The following is a 19,231-nucleotide window of genomic DNA, read 5'->3' as shown; positions in this document are numbered from 1 at the left end:
GGGCATGGAGACGGGCCAGGGCTCTGGCGGTCATACATGTGGTGAGACAACTACGAATTTGACTCGAGATGACTACAAGCAATGGTGAAATTCCTTCAAGTTTCAGACAGGCGGTCAAGAAAGGAGCGGTGATGTTGAGTTCAGGTAACTCTTATGTGTGACACCCAATATGTGAGTTGTTCACTTTCACGCAGGTCAGGGATCGGTGTGATGGCGTTGGACTGATACTCTGGAAGTTGGGAGCACGAACTAGAGTAACAAGGAACTTCATTTTGCTCAAGTGTTGACCGTGGTCAAGAAAAGAAGGAACTACAAGTTGCAGGTGGAGTCAAGTGAAGTCTTTGGAGTAGTAGCGGTACTCATGAAATAAGCTCAAGTCCAATGTACATGAAAGTTTGATGCATTGACGAATTCAAGGTGGTGGAGAATATTCACCAAGGTGGAGTTTGTTAGAGTTGTGTTGAATATTGTGTACAAGGTAGGTTACAGTTGGACTTGTAGTTGTATTGTGTTTACAGAATATGGAGTCATGTCCAAGTAGGACACTTGTATCCTAGGCCTCTCTTATATAGCGGGGGTAGACACACGATGTAACCTATGCCAACATAATAGCACAGGCGCGCAAGGGGGAGCCGGCGGCGTGTGCCGGCGCCCGGGTGGCCGGTGTGCGGTATTGTGAACCTCGGGGATGTAGCCATATCGGTGAACCTCGTTAACAAATCTCGGTGTCGTGCTCGTGTGATGATTGCTTGGTTCTCGGATGATCGACAGTGACCTCGGATTTATTCTAACATAAGTTCCCTAAGCAGATCGTCCGAATATTTGGGTATGTGGAGCATAATTTCGTTAGGTGTGCTCACCTTGTGGAGATCTAAAGCAGATTCCACCCGAAGCTAGTGGTTCGGCATGATAGTGATAAACACCTCGGAGGTAAACGGCGACCAAATTTCCATTGAATGATTTTCTGATGTTCCGTATTTGAGGATTGTATTTTTTTTCTGTCAGTAACATATAAGTTAAATCGTTACGTATCACCTTTCTTGAGCCAAAATAAACGACCATATATACAGATTTTCCAGAGTTAAAATGACCTCTGAGTTGTTATCTGACAGTACCTCTTCTGTTTGTCTGGTTACTGGAATGGAAGAAGAGCACCCTCACTTATTTTTCCTTGTAAAAGCACTACGTGATCAGGTTGTAACCTGCGGCTGTGTACGTGGCATTGATGCTTCGACGGGGAAGAATGGACCGATTCAGCAGGGGAGACGGCAAGATGAGGGCCATCGTTGCCGGACACCAGCAGGCCTTCGTGGACACAACGGCAGCCGCGGGGACGGCGGCGTCAAGCGTGTGGGTGAGACGAGTTGGACTTGGTCACATTGGGATTGAGCAGGAAACCATCCCGACTAAAGGTGGGGGTCTGTGGATGTAGAAGCGAAGCCTGAGGCAGACCAGCCCAAACGGCCGGTGCAATGTTGACTGCTGCATCGCTATCTCAGTGGTTAGCCTGCACTATCAAGCTTAATTCTGGCAAGTCGTCGGTCACCGCGTACCAGAGATTCATACTCCACTCGATCTATATAGAGAGATCGAGATGCTGGGTGGCTAGCCGTGCTTCGCCCGCCCATCCACCCACAGAAATCGCTGCACCTGAGCAGCAAATTAGCAAGTGCGTACGATACAGCAAAGAGCTGCAGGGAGCGCGTAGCCATGTCGCGCCACTGCACGCCGTGGATGGCAGCGGCCGTGCTATGCCTGGTGACCATGTCCGGTGCACCGTTCCTGCCGCGGTGCGAGGGGTGTAGGCATGACGAGAGGACGGCGCTTCTGGACATCCACAGCGAGCTCGAATATTTCAATTGGGTATATTCGGACTGGAGTAGCACAGATGATTGCTGCCGGTGGGAGGGGGTGACCTGCAATTCCCGCACGGGTCGTGTCACGGCGCTCGACATAAGTAAACCTGAATCTCGTATTTATTCAGGTTTACTTAACGCGACCATGTTCCTTCCTCTGCAAGAGCTGCGGAATCTGTCCCTGAGTAACCTTGGGATTGAAGGATGTGTACCTGGTACAGGTATTCTCCCATTGCATAACTCTAACTTTTCACAGTCTATGCGAACCAGATATATTATTATCGAGGTCCTATATTATTATAGAGGGGTTCAAACAAAAACCATAAAGACAAACACAACAAAATCCCCAAAACAAACTCCAGCTGTGGAGACTGGAGAGAGAGAATGGAATAACAACGAAAAGTGGAAACAGAGCCTGGGCTACACCAAAGCATTTTTAGAAGGAAAACAAAAGGTGTTTTTAAATCAAAAAAATGTATACGTAATACTTTCTTCCTTGATTTTAGGAGTCAAAAAACAGCTCTCGATGTATGTGTAATTATACATATAGATGAACCTTAATACATGAATTAATAGAGTAATTTTTGGTTAGAAGTCTTGTCTTCATGAAACTGGGTATCATGGAAACACGAAATGAAGTTGGTTTAGAAAGATGGGGGTCTTTGTTCACACCAATATGAAGGATTTAATTTTTTAGCCTCAATTATATGGATATAAACTGTGGAACCTGATTAGACGCGCACCACACACCCACACACCCACACACACACACACGCACACGCACGCCACAACTCACACCCCGTTATGCGCCTAACAAACCTAGAACCCATACACGCAGCATGTCTTGAGAAACTTCCGAAACCATCCAGCTCCATGAACGGCAGCTACGTCGTCCTCCCTATGGCCCGTAGACGTGTGTTGAACCCCAAAACTGGGGAAAATGCCCTGGCCACCCCCAATGCCAACCATCGAACCAAGGGCTACTTCTCACCAATATAAAGGGGTAAATATGCAGCGGGCAGCGGCAATGCCAGCATGAGGGCGAGAACAAAAGAAATTTACGTACAGGCATCTACTACTCATTAGACCGTAACACTAGTAGAAAAACTACTTTACGTGAGACACATTAGTCCCGGTTTGTAAATGAACCGTTACTATGGTATCATTAGTTCCAGTTCGAACGGCTATGCATTAGTCCCGATTCATTTGTGACCTATAGTACCGGTTGGCGACTCCAACCGGTACTAAAGACCCCCCCCCCCCTTTAGTACCGGTTGGAGCCACCAACCGGTACTAAAGGTGGTGCGCTGTCACCCGCAGTGCACAATGTTTAGTCCCACCTCGCTAGTTGAGAGGAGCTCGCACCGGTTTATAAGCCCCGCCGCGGCTACCGTGTCGAGCTCCTCTCTAAGCAGGCCTTTGTGGGTCTATTGCAAGTCTTCTACCCTGTGGGGCCTACTAGGCCGTACGGGCCTGCATCCTGGCCCAACTAGAGGTTGGGTTTCTAGCCGTATGCAGGCCGTGCCGGCCCAGTAGGCGGGCTGTTTTTGCTCTATTCCAAAAAAAATCAAAAAAAGAAATCCTTTAAAGGTCCCCAGACCACGGCGCGCCTCGTGCCACGTGGTGGGCCTTTGGTCCCGGTTCGTGTTAAACCGGGACTAGGGGGGGGGAGACCTTTAGTCCTCACCCTTTAGTGCCGGTTTCAGAACCGGTACTAATGGTCCTTACGAACTGGTACTAAAAATCGTTTTTCTATTAGTGTAAGTAACACACCGAAATTAGTTATATGAATGGTTTTATAGTTCTCGAGCTAAATTGAATCAAGCTTTGTAGTTCAAGTTCAGCATTGAAGATGGATTTACAACTCTACTTAAGATCTTCTCACTTAACTTAAAATGAATTTTACTTTATTGTATTTTTAGAAGTTGTGGAATTATGTCACTCCCCCCGATCCATATTAATTGTCGCCGATTTACTACAAACGGTGACAATTAATATGGATTGGAAGATGTATTATTTTTCTGTCATGTTTTTTTTAAAACGATGTCTTACAGGCTTCGATGAATGGTCAAAATTGCGCAACTTAAAGATACTAGATTTATCGGACAATCAATTAAATGACAGCAGCATCCTGTCCTTAGTTGCAGTTTCATCACTACGTTCTGTATTCCTCAGTGGAAACGGCTTCGGCTACGATCACTCCAATCAAATACTACGAAGTAAGCTTTTGAATTATCCTATCATGAGGATTACTGTGACCCTTTCCTTTGTTCTTTTTGTGCCAACCTCATCTCGAAAATCCTTTCCTATGGTTTACCTTCTTGTTATCTTGTACAGAACTGAGCGCAATGAAGCTGAATACCCTTGATCTAAGCAGCAATTTTATCCACGACACATTATCAACAGGTGAACACTTATAATTTACATATCTAACAAATTTAGATATGACCGCTGTGCGGACAATACCGGTCAATGATCTGTTTTCAACATGGAACACCATACTTTCCCTCAGTAGTGCATATGTTTCCTTTTCTATGATGTCAACTACCACTATAGCAAAATGATCATATATTTGTTCGTTTCATCTTCAGATATTTGCATTATGGGAAATATTCAAGAGTTACATCTCAGTGACAACAATTTCGTTGGAGAGCTTCCGTCATGCATGCGAAATCTAACTTCTCTAAGAATTTTGGATCTATCCAATAACAGGTTAACAGTAAAGTTCCCCTCTGTAATCTTTGAAAGTCTCACATCACTTGTGAAACTTTCCCTCGCCAATAACCATCTGCAAGGAGTTCTCTTACTGAGTTCCTTGCCAAGTCATAATCAATTGACAGATTTGAAGCTTGCAAGTTACGACGGTCATTTTCAGGTGCAAACTGAGAATCCAATAACGAACATGTCATCTCGGCTTCAGGTTCTAGTACTGAGGAACTGCAACCTTAACGGAAATTCCGCCATTTTACCAAGTTTCTTATTGAATCAACATGGGCTAATACTCATCGATATGTCTAATAACAGCCTAAGTGGTCATTTCCCTACATGGTTAGTAGAGAACAATGCCAACCTAGCGTACCTAAATCTTGGAGGGAACTCCTTTGAAGGATCTTTTCTTCCTTCTAAAGTACACATCAATTTGCTATGGTTGGATGCATCTTGCAACGGGATGAGAAAATTACCTATGGGAATCAACACCACATTACCAAATCTACAGAAACTAAACTTGTCAGGGACTTCTTTGCAAGGTGTCTTTCCACTGGTCTTTGGCTTCATGCATAGTCTCGTATCTTTAGACTTGTCCAACAACAATTTACTAGACAACATAGGGGCCGCCTTTGACGGAAGCATGTCCAACATCTCTACGTTGATCCTCTCAGGAAACATTTTCTATGGTCCACTCCCTCAAGACATTCAATTGCCTTTCATAAGTTATCTGGTGCTAAAAGATAATAAAATCAGTGGAGAGATTCCCCAGAATATATGTGGCAGTATGCAACTTACCGTGTTTGATGCTGGGAATAACGAGTTGAGTGGCCCTCTCCCTACTTGCATAGACTCACTCTCGGAACTTAACATATTGAATTTAAGAGGGAACTCATTGGTTGGAATGATTCCATTCGGATTATGCAACCTCAAATATCTGTTGTTTTTAGATATATCGAGGAACAATCTGACTGGTCCAGTATATTGCTTACCGGATGCGGCACATGTTCATATAAGTGAAAATCAATTAAATGGAACCTTTCCTGTCCCGTTGACATTGGGAAATAGCACTGCTACACATACAATGGATCTACGAGAAAACCAATTCAGTGGTCTCCTTCCGAATCTGATAGGCATGTTTTTTCCACAACTTAAAGTATTATTATTACAAGGCAATATGTTTGAAGGAACAGTTCCAAATGACATATGCAATTCGAGATATTTGCGCCTACTAGATTTGTCTCACAATAAACTATCGGGGCAGCTACCTTTATGCTTGAGCAGTATGGGTTTAGATGATCAAAATCTTCCGTTCGATTATGGTATATTCAACGGACAAGTTTCTGGAACAACTTTAGCTCAATATCGTATATTATCTGCTCAATATTATGCTGAGTATTCGTGGGAACAAGACCAAGAGGAATTCATGACCAAGAGAAGACACAACTACTACAAAGGAGGAATCCTCAACTACATGTCTGGACTTGATTTCTCTTCAAACGAGTTGAACGGATCCATTCCTGAAAGTCTAGGTAGCATGAAATGGTTACGGTCACTGAATTTCTCCAACAATTACCTAGATGGATCAATACCGAAGTCCTTCTCGAATTTGAGTAACCTCGAGAGCTTGGATCTGTCACACAACAACTTGACAGGACAAATGCCACAAGAGCTAGTAGCATTACAGTCCCTTGCGGTATTCTCAGTGGCATACAACAACCTGTCCGGTCCGACACCAGGAACAAAGGGGCAGTTCAGCACATTTGATGAGAGCAGCTTTGAAGGCAATCCATATCTTTGTGGTCCGCCATTCCTGGAGAGTTGCTCTAGGGCACGGTCGATTTCTGAAGGACATAATGATGATGGAGTTGACAATATCATAATGTTTGGCTGTTCAACGTTGTTCTACTTGGTTGGTTTCTGGACCTCCTTGGGTCTGCTTTACTTCAAGAGAAGCTGGCGCTGGTCATGGTTTCTAGCTGTGGATAGGTTTGGTGACTTTGTAATGGTTACGTTGGCTATGTTCAAGGGAAGCAACAGAGTATTACAAGATGCTTAGCGCGCTATTTAAAACTTTGTAATACTCTGTTGCTTCTTTCTTCTTTTTTATATCTTTAAGTGAACTCTTATGTACTATTCGCGGTGTCCACATATTCTTTGTTCACCCAATTTTTAGTTCGATTTGTTATTCAAACTAAGGGAGTGGCTACAGGTAAGTCGACTGATTTTTCAAATCAGGCCAGTGGATTCATTCTGGACGTCGGAAGGAGATCTAACGGCCCCCGGCCCTTCTTCCTCCTCCCATCGTTCCACCGGCCGAACCGCCGGCCACCACCGCCCGCGGACGGCAGCGTTCCCACGCCGCCTCAGCACCCCGCCCTCCCCGAAACCACCCCCACCACCGATCTTCCGCCGCCCCCGGCCATCGCCCCCCACCACCGCTGTCCACTACTGCCCCACCCTAAATCCTAAGATAGATACGGGTAGCCTGCCAAGCGAGCTTCTTCCTCCCCTCTGACGAGTTTCTTCGTCCCATGCGCCTGTTTCTTCCTTCAACCAAAATCGATTAACCCAAAATTCGAAAGTCAGACGATTGACATGTAGCTATTGGGTGAAACTAAATGCATACATTTTAGTTCTTATTCTCAATGAAAGATTGCGGAAAAGAATGATAAGAAAACTAGGTTCCCCTGCCTAAGAGGTGTTAAAACATCATCTATAGGGTTTAAAACACTTTCTTTAGATAGCGCAAGTAATACTTGTGACCGAAGAGAAGTCCCTCGCCTGCTTGGTGCAAGCATGATGAAAATCATGCAGGGGTAGCACCAGGCTCCCGGGAGTCTCGTCAGCATGTAGTGTTGCAGACTGCCGCCGAGACTGCTTTGTAGTGACCGGCAGTGGTAGTTGGCCTTCTGATCTCCCTGGGTGCCTTTTTTTCGAAACGAAGGCAAAGATTGTCTCATCTATTAATTAAGTAGAAAAAAATTGCCCAGTTAATTACGGGAAACCGAGCAAAAACCGGAACAACAAGGGCCAAGCCCACTCTCATAGAATAAACAACACAGGGCAAAGCCCATCCCTATCGACGACAAGTCGACCTGCGGCCAGACAACGCAGTTCCAACTCTGACGGAGAACTCAGAAGAACAAAACCAGGCACGGCTGGCGCACAGAAGATCGCCGAACGAGCCACCTGCAGCCAGTCATCGTACACCACAGGGCCCCGCCGCCGCAGCTTCGACTCCACAGCGACAAGCAAACCGAGGCAAAACCGTGGACACGCCGGAGAAAAGCCGACTACTGCAACCATTACCGCGTTGCCGACATTGCTCCCACCATCACCGTTGCCGCAGGAGTCTGGTCGCCATAATGATTCTCTCGGGGCCGCCGCCCCGACATCCACCGCTCCGTCGCGCCCAGCGCAATCCGGCACCGTCTTCCGGGGCCGCCGCCCCGACATACCACCACTCGCCTCGAGCAACAACGTCGTACAACCCAGCTGCCCGCAGCCCACGCTGCCCAGGGCAACCGCTCGTGGACCATGAACGTCGCATCACATCCGGGGCCGCCACCCCGACATAAAGTCAGACCGCCCCCTCTGGGACGCTGATACGTCTCCAACGTATCTATAATTTTTGATTGCTCCATACTACTTTATCTACTGTTTTGGACTATATTGAGCTTTATTTTCCACTTTTATATTATTTTTGGGACTAACCTATTAACCGGAGGCCCAGCCCAGAATTGCTGTTTTTTGCCTATTTCAGTATTTCAAAGAAACAGAATATCAAACGGAGTCCAAACGGAATGAAACCTTCGGGAACGTGATTTTCTCACCGAACATGATTTTCTCACCGAACGTGATCCAGGAGACTTGAACCCTGCTCCAAGGAACAAAAGAGGCGGTCACGAGGGTGGGGGGCGCGCCCCCTGCCTCGTGGGCCCCCTGTTGCTCCACCGACGTACTCCTTCCTCCTATATATACCTATGTACCCCCGTCAGATCAAATACGGAGCCAAAAACCTAATTCCACCGCCACAACTTTTTGTATCCGCGAGATCCCATCTTGGGGCCTGTTCCGGAGCTCCGCCAGAGAGGGCATCTACCACGGAGGGCTTTTACATCAACACCATAGCCTCTCCGATGAAGTGTGGGTAGTTTACTTTAGACCTTCGGGTCCATAGCTAGTAGCTAGATGGCGTTTTCTCTCTTTTTGGATCTCAATACAATGTTCTCCCCCTCTCTTGTGGAGATCTATTTGATGTAATCTTTTTTTTGCGGTGTGTTTGTTCAGACCGATGAATTGTGGGTTTATGATCCAGCTTATCTATGAATAATATGTGAATCTTCTCTGAATTCTTTTATGTATGATTGAGTTATTTTTGCAAGTCTCTTCGAATTATCCGTTTGGTTTGGCCAACTAGATTGATAGTTCTTGCAATGGGAGAAGTGTTTAGCTTTGGGTTCAATCTTGCGGTGTCCTTTTCTAGTGACAGCAGGGGTAGCAAGGCACGTATTGTATTGTTGCCATCGAGGATAACAAGATGGGGTTTTTATCATATTACATGAATTTATCCCTCTACATCATGTCATCTTGCTTAAGGCGTTACTCTGTTTTTAACTTAATACTCTAGATGCATGCTGGATAGCGGTCGAGGAGTGGACTAATAGTAGTAGATGCAGAATCGTTTCGATCTACTTGTCTCGGACGTGATGCCTATACACATGATCATACCTAGATAGCATCATAATTATTCGCTTTTCTATCAATTGCTCAACAGTAATTTGTTCACCCACCGTAGAATACTTATGCTCTTGAGAGAAGCCACTAGTGAAACCTATGGCCCCCGGGTCTATTCTCATCATATCAATCTCCATTACTTTATTACTTGCTTTGTTTTTACTTTGCCTTTTACTTTTCACTTTGCATCTCTATATCAAAAATACCAAAAATATTATTTATCATCTCTATCAAATCTCACCCTCGTAAGTGACCGTGAAGGGATTGACAACCCCTAATCGCGTTGGTTGCGAGTAGCTATCGTTTTGTGTAGGTACGAGGGACTCGTGCGTGATCTCCTACTGGATTGATACCTTGGTTCTCAAAAACTAAGGGAAATACTTACGCTATTTTACTGCATCATCCTCTCCTCTTCGGGGAAACCCAACGCAGTGCTCAAGAGGTAGCAAGAAGAATTTCTGGCGCCGTTGCCGAGGAGTTTGCGCAAAAGTCAACCATACCAAGTACCCATCACAATCCCTATCTCTTGCATTACATTATTTGCCTCTCGTTTTTCTCTCCCCCACTTCACCCTTGTCGTTTTATTCGCCCTCTCTTTCCCAATCTCCTTCTCTCTTTCCCTTTCGCCTTTTCCCGTTGCCCGTGTGTTTGCTCGTTTGCCTTGTCACTATGACTAGTCTCTTACCTTCTCCTTTATCTCCCGAGAATGAAGTTTTAAATTTTAAACAAAGGGAGGGAGAAAATCTAAAAGACGCTTGGTATAGAATTTGCAATGCTCAAAATAGATCTACCAGGAAGCAATCTACCTCAGTTCTTCTTCGTAATTTTTATGTAGGTGCTAATCCTTGGTTTAGATATATCCTTGATACCATTACCGGAGGGAATTTCTTGGGTAGCCATACTTTTGATTCTTACAATGCGTTAATAGATTTATTTGGCTCACCACCTCCTTTGATTAATGGAACTATATTAACTTTGGAGCATGTCATGCAAAGACTTGAAATTATTGAGAATAAAGTTGCTACCATTGAATCACTTGAAAATCTTGATAAAAAGATCCACAATCAAATTACTCAATATGGATCTAAGGTAGGAACGACTTTGAAAAATATTAAAGAAAAAGAACCCATAGTTAACGAGAAAATAAATCTAGATTCCACAAGAATCGATAAACTTGAGGGTATCATTACCAACTTGGGGACCGCTTTTTCTTCCGTACAAAACACTCCAAGTTCGTCTACTAAAAAACCTAAGCTTACTTATGTTCCTAAGAGTAAGGATGAATCATCTAGTAAGGAAACTGAATCTTAAATCTATAAGTGTTCATCCCAATCTTTTTGCCATCATTAAGGAACCATTTGCTATAAACGAATTTGTCGATCTTGTGCCTAAGAATTTGATAATTACTAGAAAGAAAGAAATTTCTAAGAAAGATAGATGCCTCATTGAAGAATTGCCTACCAAAGATGGCAAAACCTAGATCTATCCTTGTTTTTATGCCTAGCTAGGGGCGTTAAACGATAGCACTTGTTGGGAGGCAACCCAATTTTATTTTTTGTTATTTGTTTTTGTTCCTGTTTAGTGTTAAATTTTGTTTCTACTTTCTGTTTAGATGTGTTTTTATCTTTTAATTAGTGTTTGTGCCAAGTAGAACCTATAGGATAAGCTACGATGATAGTTGATTTGATTCTGCTGAAAAACAGAAACTTTGCACTCACGAGAAAAAAACCAATAAATCACAGAAATGTACTTTTGCATTGATTCTTTTTGCTGCTAATCAATAAACAAATTTTCCAGTACGTCCTATTTTGGTAGAATTTTTAGAGTTCCAGAAGTTTGCGTTAGTTATAGATTTCTACAGACTGTTCTGTTTTTGACAGATTCTATTTTTCGTGTGTTGTTTGCTTATTTCAATGCATCTATGGCTAATAAATTATTTTGTAAACCATAAGGAATTTGGAATACAGTAGGTTTAACACCAATATAAATAAATAATGAGTTCATTACAGTACCTTAAAGTAGTCTTTTGTTTTCTTTCACTAACGGAGCTCACGAGATTTCTTTTGAGTTTTGTGTTGTGAAGTTTTCAAGTTTTGGGTGAATTCTTTTGATGGATTATGGAACAAAGAGTGGCAAGAGCCTAAGCTTGGGGATGCCCATGGCACCCCCAAGATAATCCAAGGACACCAAAAAGTCAAATCTTGGGGATGCCCCGGAAGGCATCCCCTCTTTCGTCTACTTCGATCGGTAATTTACTTGGAGCTATATTTTTATTCACCACATGTTATGTGTGTTGCTTGGAGCGTCTTGTATTATTTGCGTCTTTGCTTGTTAGTTTACCACAATCATCCTTGCTATACACACCTTTTGAGAGAGCCATACATGATTTAGAATTTGCTAGAATACTCTATGTGCTTCACTTATATCTTTTGAGCTTGATAGTTTTGCTCATAGTGCTTCACTTGTATATTTTGAGCTTGATAGTTTTTCTCATAGTGCTTCACTTATACCTTTTTGAGCGTGATAATTTTTGCTCTAGTGCTTCACTTAGATCTTTTAGAGCACGGTGATGGATTTGTTTTAAAGAAACTATTGATCTCTCATGCTTCACTTAGATTATTTTGAGAGTTGTTAATAGCATGGTAATTTGCTTAAAGATAATATACTTGGTATTCAAGATATGTGAAACTTTCTTTTGAGTGCGTTGAATACTAAGATAAGTTTGATGCTTGATAATTGTTTTGAGATATGGAGGTGATAATATCAAAGCAATGCTAGTTGGGGTGATTATGAATTTAAAGAATGCTTGTGTTGAAGTTTGTGATTCCCGTAGCATGCATGTATGGTGAACCACTTTGTGATAAAGTCGGAGTACAATTTTATTTATTGATTGTCTTCCTTATGAGTGGCAGTCGGGGACGAGTGATGGTCTTTTCCTACCAATCTATCCCCCTAGGAGCATGCGTGTAGTGCTTTGGTTTTTGATGACTTCTAAATTTTTGCAACAAGTGCATGAGTTCTTTTGATTAATGTTGAGTCCATGGATTATACGCACTCTCACCCTTCCACCATTGCTAGCCTCTCTAATACCGCACGCTTTTCGCCGATATCATACACCCACCATATACCTTCCTCAAAACAGCCACCATACCTACCTATCATGGCATTTCCATAGCCATTCCGAGATATATTGCCATGCAACTTTCCACCGTTCCGTTCATATGACACACATTACTTTTGTCATATTGCTTTGTGCATGAACATGTAGTTGACATTGTATTTGTGGCAAGGCCACCTTCATAATTTTCATACATGTCGCTCTTGATTCATAGCATATCCCGGTACACCGCCGGAGGCATTCATATAGAGTCGTATTTTGTTCTAAGTATCGAGTTGTAATTGTTGAGTTGTAAGAAAAATAAAAGTGTGATGATCATCATTATTAGAGCATTGTCCCAGTGAGGAAAGGATGATGGAGACTATGATTCCCCCATAAGTCGGGATGAGACTCCGGACGAAAAAAAGAGTGGCCATAAAAAAAAGAGAAAAGGCCCAAATAAAAAAATGAGAGAAAAAGAGAGAAGGGACAATGCTACTATCCTTTTACCACACTTGTGCTTCAAAGTAGCACCATGATCTTCATGATAGAGAGTCTCATATGTTGTCACTTTCATATACTAGTGGGAATTTTTCATTATAGAACTTGGCTTGTATATTCCAATGATGGGCTTCCTCAAAAGTGCCCTATGTCTTCGTGAGCAAGCAAGTTGGATGCACACTCACTTAGTTTCTTTTGTTGAGCTTTCATATCCTTATAGCTCTAGTGCATCTGTTGCATGGCAATCGCTACTCACTCACATCGATATCTATTGATGGGCATCTCCATAGCCCGTTGATACGCCTAGTTGATGTGAGACTATCTTCTCCTTTTTATTTTCTCCACAACCACCATTCTATTCCACCTATAGTGCTATGTCCATGGCTCACGCTCATGTATTGCATGAAAGTTGAAAAAGTTTGAGATTATTAAAGCATGAAACAATTGCTTGGCTCGTCATCGGGGTTGTGCATGATTAAATACTTTGTGTGATGAAGATAGAGCTTAGCCAGACTATATGATTTTGTAGGGATAACTTTATTTTGGCCAAGTTATTTTGAGAAGACATGATTGCTTTGATTTGTATGCTTGAAGTATTATTACTTTTATGTTAATATGAACTTTTTTCTTGAATCTTTCGGATCTGAATATTCATGCTATAATTAAGAAGATTTACATTGAAATTATGCCAAAGTATCACTCCGCATCAAAAATTCTTTTTTATCATTTACCTACTCGAGGACGAGCAGGAATTAAGCCTGGGGATGCTTGATACGTCTCCAACGTATCTATAATTTTTGATTGCTCCATACTACTTTATCTACTGTTTTGGACTATATTGGGCTTTATTTTCCACTTTTATATTATTTTTGGGACTAACCTATTAACTGGAGGCCCAGCCCAGAATTGCTGTTTTTTGCCTATTTCAGTATTTCGAAGAAACAGAGTATCAAACGGAGTCCAAACGAAATGAAACCTTCGGGAACGTGATTTTCTCACCGAACGTGATCCATGAGACTTGGACCCTGCTCCAAGGAACAAAAGAGGCGGTGACGAGGGTGGGGGGTGCGGCCCCCTACCTCGTGGGCCCCCTGTTGCTCCACCAACGTACTCCTTCCTCCTATATATGACTACGTACCCTTGTCAGATCAAATACGGAGCCAAAAACCTAATTCCACCGCCGCAACTTTTTGTATCCGTGAGATCCCATCTTGGGGCCTGTTCCGGAGCTCCGCCGGAGAGGGCATCTACCACGGAGGGCTTTTACATCAACACCATAGCCTCTCCGATGAAGTGTGAGTAGTTTACTTTAGACCTTCGGGTCCATAGCTAGTAGCTAGATGGCGTTTTCTCTCTTTTTGGATCTCAATACAATGTTCTCCCCCTCTCTTGTGGAGATCTATTTGATGTAATCTTTTTTTTGCGGTGTGTTTGTTCAGACCGATGAATTGTGGGTTTATGATCCGGCTTATCTATGAATAATATGTGAATCTTCTCTGAATTCTTTTATGTATGATTGAGTTATTTTTGCAAGTCTCTTCGAATTATCCGTTTGGTTTGGCCAACTAGATTGATAGTTCTTGCAATGGGAGAAGTGTTTAGCTTTGGGTTCAATCTTGCGGTGTCCTTTTCCAGTGACAGCAGGGGTAGCAAGGCACGTATTGTATTGTTGCCATCGAGGATAACAAGATGGGGTTTTTATCATATTGCATGAATTTATCCCTCTACATCATGTCATCTTGCTTAAGGCGTTACTCTGTTTTTAACTTAATACTCTAGATGCATGCTGGATAGCGGTCGAGGAGTGGACTAATAGTAGTAGATGCAGAATCGTTTCGATCTACTTGTCTCGGACGTGATGCCTATACACATGATCATACCTAGATAGCATCATAATTATTCGCTTTTCTATCAATTGCTCAACAGTAATTTGTTCACCCACCGTAGAATACTTATGCTCTTGAGAGAAGCCACTAGTGAAACCTATGGCCCCCGGGTCTATTCTCATCATATCAATCTCCATTACTTTATTACTTGCTTTGTTTTTACTTTGCCTTTTACTTTTCACTTTGCATCTCTATATCAAAAATACCAAAAATATTATTTATCATCTCTATCAGATCTCACCCTCGTAAGTGACGGTGAAGGGATTGACAACCCCTAATTGCGTTGGTTGCGAGTAGCTATCGTTTTGTGTAGGTACGAGGGACTCGGGCGTGATCTCCTACTGGATTGATACCTTGGTTCTCAAAAACTGAGGGAAATACTTACGCTACTTTACTGCATCATCCTCTCCTCTTCGGGAAAATCCAACGCAGTGCTCAAGAGGTAGCAGACGCATTGACTGAGCCGACACCCCTACCGCCCAAGCGGGACAAGGATGCCACCCAACCAATGTCGAGATAGAGGCCCACCTCATAGAGCTGCCACTCACATTGTTTCCGAGATCGCCATCTCGACACACAATTATAAACCACCCGGAGCCGCCGCCCTGACGTCCACTGTCCCCGACGGCGAAGAGATCAATGCAAACTGCAACATGCTGACTCTCCAAGGCGATGCCTCAAAGAAGGAAACGACGTAGCCGCCGTCATCGCCCGCTTCGACCATCCGAAGCTAGGGATTTCTCACGGAGAGTCGTGTAATGGAGCTCCACGGCAACACCTTCAAGAAGGGGAACGACACCATGGCCATGGCGCCGCTGTTGCCGGCACTGACCCAAGGTCAGCGCTGAACTTTCGTCTGGAGCTCCTCTACACCTTCAAATCCGAGCAGATCCGAAGCGCTGGGCAGCACACAATCCCCATGGCCAACGTCCACCGGCTTCACCTTCCTGCTGTGCCAAGCTACCTCCGCCGTTGACCACCAAGCTCACGTGCATCACCACCCTGGCCACCCCCCACCTTCACACCAGAACCAGAAGCGCTAGACCACCGCCGCCCACCGCCGCAGCAGCACCACGTAGAGCCGATGAGCAGAGTCGCGCGAGAGGTCCCCGCAGGTGCCAGATCCAGCCGCGCCCAGCCAACCTAGCGACCATGCACACGCCACCAACACCCAACCTCCGGAGCACAGGGACGCCGACCAGCACCGCTGCAGATCCGGAGGGGATGCCGCCCGCAGCTGAAAGACCGCACCTCGTGGGATCCCGTCTCGAGCGCCGCCTGGATGCAAGACGCGACACCTCCAGCCCTGGCCGCCGCACTGCCCTGCAGCCACAGCAGCCGCCGAGCCGCGGCAAGGTCCCGGGGCCGCCGCCTCGGCGCCCGCACACTGCCGGTAGAGCATGCCGTCCAGGGGCAACGCGCAGGACTGGCCGTGCCCTCGTAGCGCGAGAAAAGAAGGCCCGCCGCCACCGGCCTCCGCCCAGGCTTTGCCCGGCGGCATCGCCGAGCGGCGGCGAGGGGAGGGGAGGGAGGTGGGGGCTGGCGGCGGCAGCGCTAGGGTTCGCCCGAGCTGCCCCCTAGGAGCGACGCGGACGCGGACGACAATGGCAAATTAACTTCTCGCCTCTTTCCAACAAGTTTTGCTCGAAATTAAGAATTGGGGGCGCCCTTTGGCGATCTAGGATTTTGTGTCGGCCTATGTGCATACCATATTGAACATATAAAGGATGAGCTAGTGCACCCAACTAGCGGCACTGGCCACGTCTCCTTTTATTCATGCTATGAAATTTCTACTGTATCGCCGAGGAAAGGGATAAGGTCCCGAGCGCCGTGGCCAGCATCCTTTCCTCTCCCTTTCCCCTTGCTCACTTCCTCCTCCCTCACCCGCAGAACCCTAGCCGCCTTCTCCTACAACACCTCAGCCGCCTCCTCTCCCTCTCCACCCAGCCGCCCCCTCCCCCCTCTCCTCGACTCGGCTCGAGTGCGCACTCGAGCCAATCCTTCGCGCCGCCTCCTCCTCCCCTCTGCATGGTCGCCGCCGCCACCGAAGCGCATGGTCGCCGTCGCCGTTCGTCTCTTTCTTCCCACAACGCCTCCCCATCCTCCATCAGCCGTCGCTGTGCGCCGTTGTTCTGGACCGATCGGAGGTCGCTGCAAAGGAGCAGAGGAGGACGGCAGTGGGGCGAAGCAACAGAGGTGTGATTTCTTCTTTTTCCATGAATGCACACATCTGAATCTTTTTTTGTTCCCCCAATCTAGATTTCTAATTAATTTCCTTTCCTCTCCCTTTCCCCTCGCTCACTTCCTCCTCCCTCACCCGCAGAACCCTAGCCGCCTTCTCCTACAACACCTCAGCCGCCTCCTCTCCCTCTCCACCCAGCCGCCCCCTTCCCCCTCTCCTCGACTCGGCTCGAGTGCGCACTCGAGCCAATCCTCCGCGCCGCCTCCTCCTCCCATCCGCATGGTCGTCGCCGCCGCCGAAGCGCATGGTCGCTGCCGCCATTCGTCTCTTTCTTCCCACAACGCCTCCCCATCCTCCATCAGCCGTCGCTGTGCGCCGTTGTTTTGGACCGGTCGGAGGTCGCTGCAAAGGAGCAGAGGAGGACGACAGTGGGGGGAAGCAGCAGAGGTGTGTTTTCTTCTTTTTCCATGAATGCACACATCTGAATCTTTTTTTGTTCCCCCAATCTAGATTTCTAATTAATTTCATTCTAAAGTGTGCAAATGGTTATGGCTTATCAGGAGGAGGGGAGCAACAGCCATGCCAGTCGGCGCGCATCTAATCGCAATGCGTGTAGCTGCAGCAAGCTGAAGACGTGGCCCTCCATGAGCGGCAGTCAGCACGAGGTCGGGGTGGAGGGCCATGAGCACCAGGAGGCGCGTCGAGGGGCACCAGGAGGCACCATGGTCATTGTGGGAGCACGCCAAACCCGAAGGCCATCACCAGCCGTTGTCCATGCCCCAGAGCTTAGGTGAGCAAATCCATTCTCCTTTCAGATTCAGATAACTTCGGGTAGTCAAGGTAAATCCTTTATGCTTGAGGGTACCATAAACAGACTATTGATTGAATGAAACTTGTGGTTGGCTGCTATTGTGTTGTTTGATGTTTGGTTCAGAGGAAAAATTGCATTTATTTATATAAAGGGTACTTAGTAAACTTCAGTCTAATTTAACATCACTCAGCTTCAGGGTTATGTATATCTGTACGTATAGATTTTCATGTTTAGAGAAAAAAATGTATGTTAAAACAAGATGCCACAGTGAATTAATCTACATCAAGATAGCATCATGTTCTCATCAGAAAGAGGAGTTAAAGTTTCAGCCATGATTGAGACCTGTTTAAAAATGAAGTAATGCTAAAAGGAGCATCAAGTTCTCATCAGAAAAAAAGGAGTTAAAGTTTCAGCCATGATTGAGACGACGTTCTTCTCCCTCAACGCGCGCCGTGGCGATCCCTCCTCGTCGCTACCCTTCTCCTTGACTCGGCGGGATGAGGGGAGCAGGGGCAGCAGCCAGTCGCTGCCCAGTAGCAAAGGAGGACGACGGTGGGGGGAAGGAGCAGAGGAGGACGTCACCTGGGAAGGAGCAGAGAAGCTGGTGTTCCAAACGGCGCTTGCGTCACGTGCCGGACGCTACTCGTGGGCCCTCGTCATCGTCCCCAATTTAGGTTGCACATCTGCGTCTCACCATCTTCTTCCCCCTATTTTTTTGGTTCTTTGATGATTTGATTTTAATGTTGGGTTTATTGTTTTCCTAGGCATGATGTATGAAAATCTGAAAAGCAGAGAAAGAATCCCGACGAAGAGTTTGGTGATGGGGAATAGGATGAGTTCTTTCTCTCTTTCATCCACGTTTGTTCCTACATTTTTATTTTGATGTTATGGTTTATTCTATCCCCTCTTAGATTAAACTTCTTTGAACCATCTAAATCTCTTTGTTCAATGACTCTGAGTTTACCACTCCTTGTATCTTAACCTTCTTGCTTCAGCAGGGTTAGTTGTTGGGTCATCTGTGTTGTTGACTATGTAGGTTAGGTTCCTTCCCACTCCCTTTTGGGTTTCTTCCTGTTGGAAGTGATGTGGCCTAATTCTTTCTTTTTCACTCTCTAGATATGTGTTCTTATGAAAGTTATTTATTGCCTTATTGGAATTTCTCTGTTATGTCGTGCACATTGCTACCTTCAGGTTGTTTAATTATTTAATATGGAACACTGGCATTATATGGAAAAGAGGCACATATATGATTCTTTGCATTTTTGCAATGTCGTGACTGCAGAGGTATCCTTCTCTCTGTAACAAATCCGATCCTTTGCATATTGGGTTTGCATATGCTTGCGATTACCTACTCTATTTGCGCTCAAATACCATATGTTATGCACTGGTAGAGGTAAAAGAGAAATTCAGAGAAAGATAAAAAGAAAAGGACAGAGGATGCTAAGGAAAATG

General features: G+C 45.2%; 2 protein-coding genes across 5 annotated transcripts; both read left to right on the top strand.

Annotated features, from left to right (window-relative positions):
• Nucleotides 1-1,435: 1,435 nt before the first annotated feature.
• Nucleotides 1,436-6,756, top strand: LOC119335396 (receptor like protein 21-like). 2 transcript variants are annotated; one of them, XM_037607533.1, is made up of 4 exons: nucleotides 1,436-2,077; nucleotides 3,998-4,075; nucleotides 4,194-4,262; nucleotides 4,448-6,756. In XM_037607533.1, exons 1-4 carry the CDS (start codon nucleotides 1,711-1,713, stop codon nucleotides 6,619-6,621), a joined length of 2,688 nt encoding a protein of 895 aa, XP_037463430.1. In that variant the 5' UTR covers nucleotides 1,436-1,710; the 3' UTR covers nucleotides 6,622-6,756. The 2 variants fall into 2 exon arrangements, with proteins under 2 accessions (XP_037463430.1, XP_037463429.1); XM_037607532.1 differs by having other exon boundaries at nucleotides 3,911-4,075.
• A 10,328-nt stretch (nucleotides 6,757-17,084) lies between these two features.
• LOC119341704 lies at nucleotides 17,085-18,887 on the top strand. 3 transcript variants are annotated; one of them, XR_005165246.1, is made up of 4 exons: nucleotides 17,085-17,415; nucleotides 17,529-17,758; nucleotides 18,193-18,453; nucleotides 18,544-18,887. XR_005165246.1 is itself a non-coding variant. In XM_037613568.1 (4 exons), the coding sequence occupies exons 1-4, from the start codon at nucleotides 17,248-17,250 to the stop codon at nucleotides 18,660-18,662; spliced, it is 801 nt and encodes a 266-aa protein (XP_037469465.1). In that variant the 5' UTR covers nucleotides 17,085-17,247; the 3' UTR covers nucleotides 18,663-18,887. The 3 variants fall into 3 exon arrangements, 1 of the variants encoding a protein (XP_037469465.1); XR_005165245.1 differs by having other exon boundaries at nucleotides 18,178-18,453; XM_037613568.1 differs by having other exon boundaries at nucleotides 18,170-18,453.
• Nucleotides 18,888-19,231: the final 344 nt, after the last annotated feature.

Source organism: Triticum dicoccoides, chromosome 7B (assembly GCF_002162155.2).
Source record: "Triticum dicoccoides isolate Atlit2015 ecotype Zavitan chromosome 7B, WEW_v2.0, whole genome shotgun sequence".
In the NCBI taxonomy this organism is placed as follows: Eukaryota; Viridiplantae; Streptophyta; class Magnoliopsida; order Poales; family Poaceae; genus Triticum; species Triticum dicoccoides.
This window is presented reverse-complemented; position numbering and strand designations above follow the sequence as displayed.

Excerpts from the sequence above, each read along its gene's own strand:
- LOC119335396 (XM_037607532.1), top strand. The coding sequence starts at position 1,711 with ATGTCGCGCCACTGCACGCCGTGGATGGCAGCGGCCGTGCTATGCCTG. Across the intron at positions 2,078-3,910 it reads AGGATGTGTACCTGGTACAG|GCTTCGATGAATGGTCAAAA; the intron begins GTATTCTCCCAT and ends GATGTCTTACAG. Across the intron at positions 4,263-4,447 it reads CCACGACACATTATCAACAG|ATATTTGCATTATGGGAAAT; the intron begins GTGAACACTTAT and ends TTTCATCTTCAG.
- LOC119341704 (XM_037613568.1), top strand. The coding sequence starts at position 17,248 with ATGGTCGTCGCCGCCGCCGAAGCGCATGGTCGCTGCCGCCATTCGTCT. Across the intron at positions 17,416-17,528 it reads AGTGGGGGGAAGCAGCAGAG|GAGGAGGGGAGCAACAGCCA; the intron begins GTGTGTTTTCTT and ends ATGGCTTATCAG. Across the intron at positions 17,759-18,169 it reads GTCCATGCCCCAGAGCTTAG|AAAAAAAGGAGTTAAAGTTT; the intron begins GTGAGCAAATCC and ends AGTTCTCATCAG.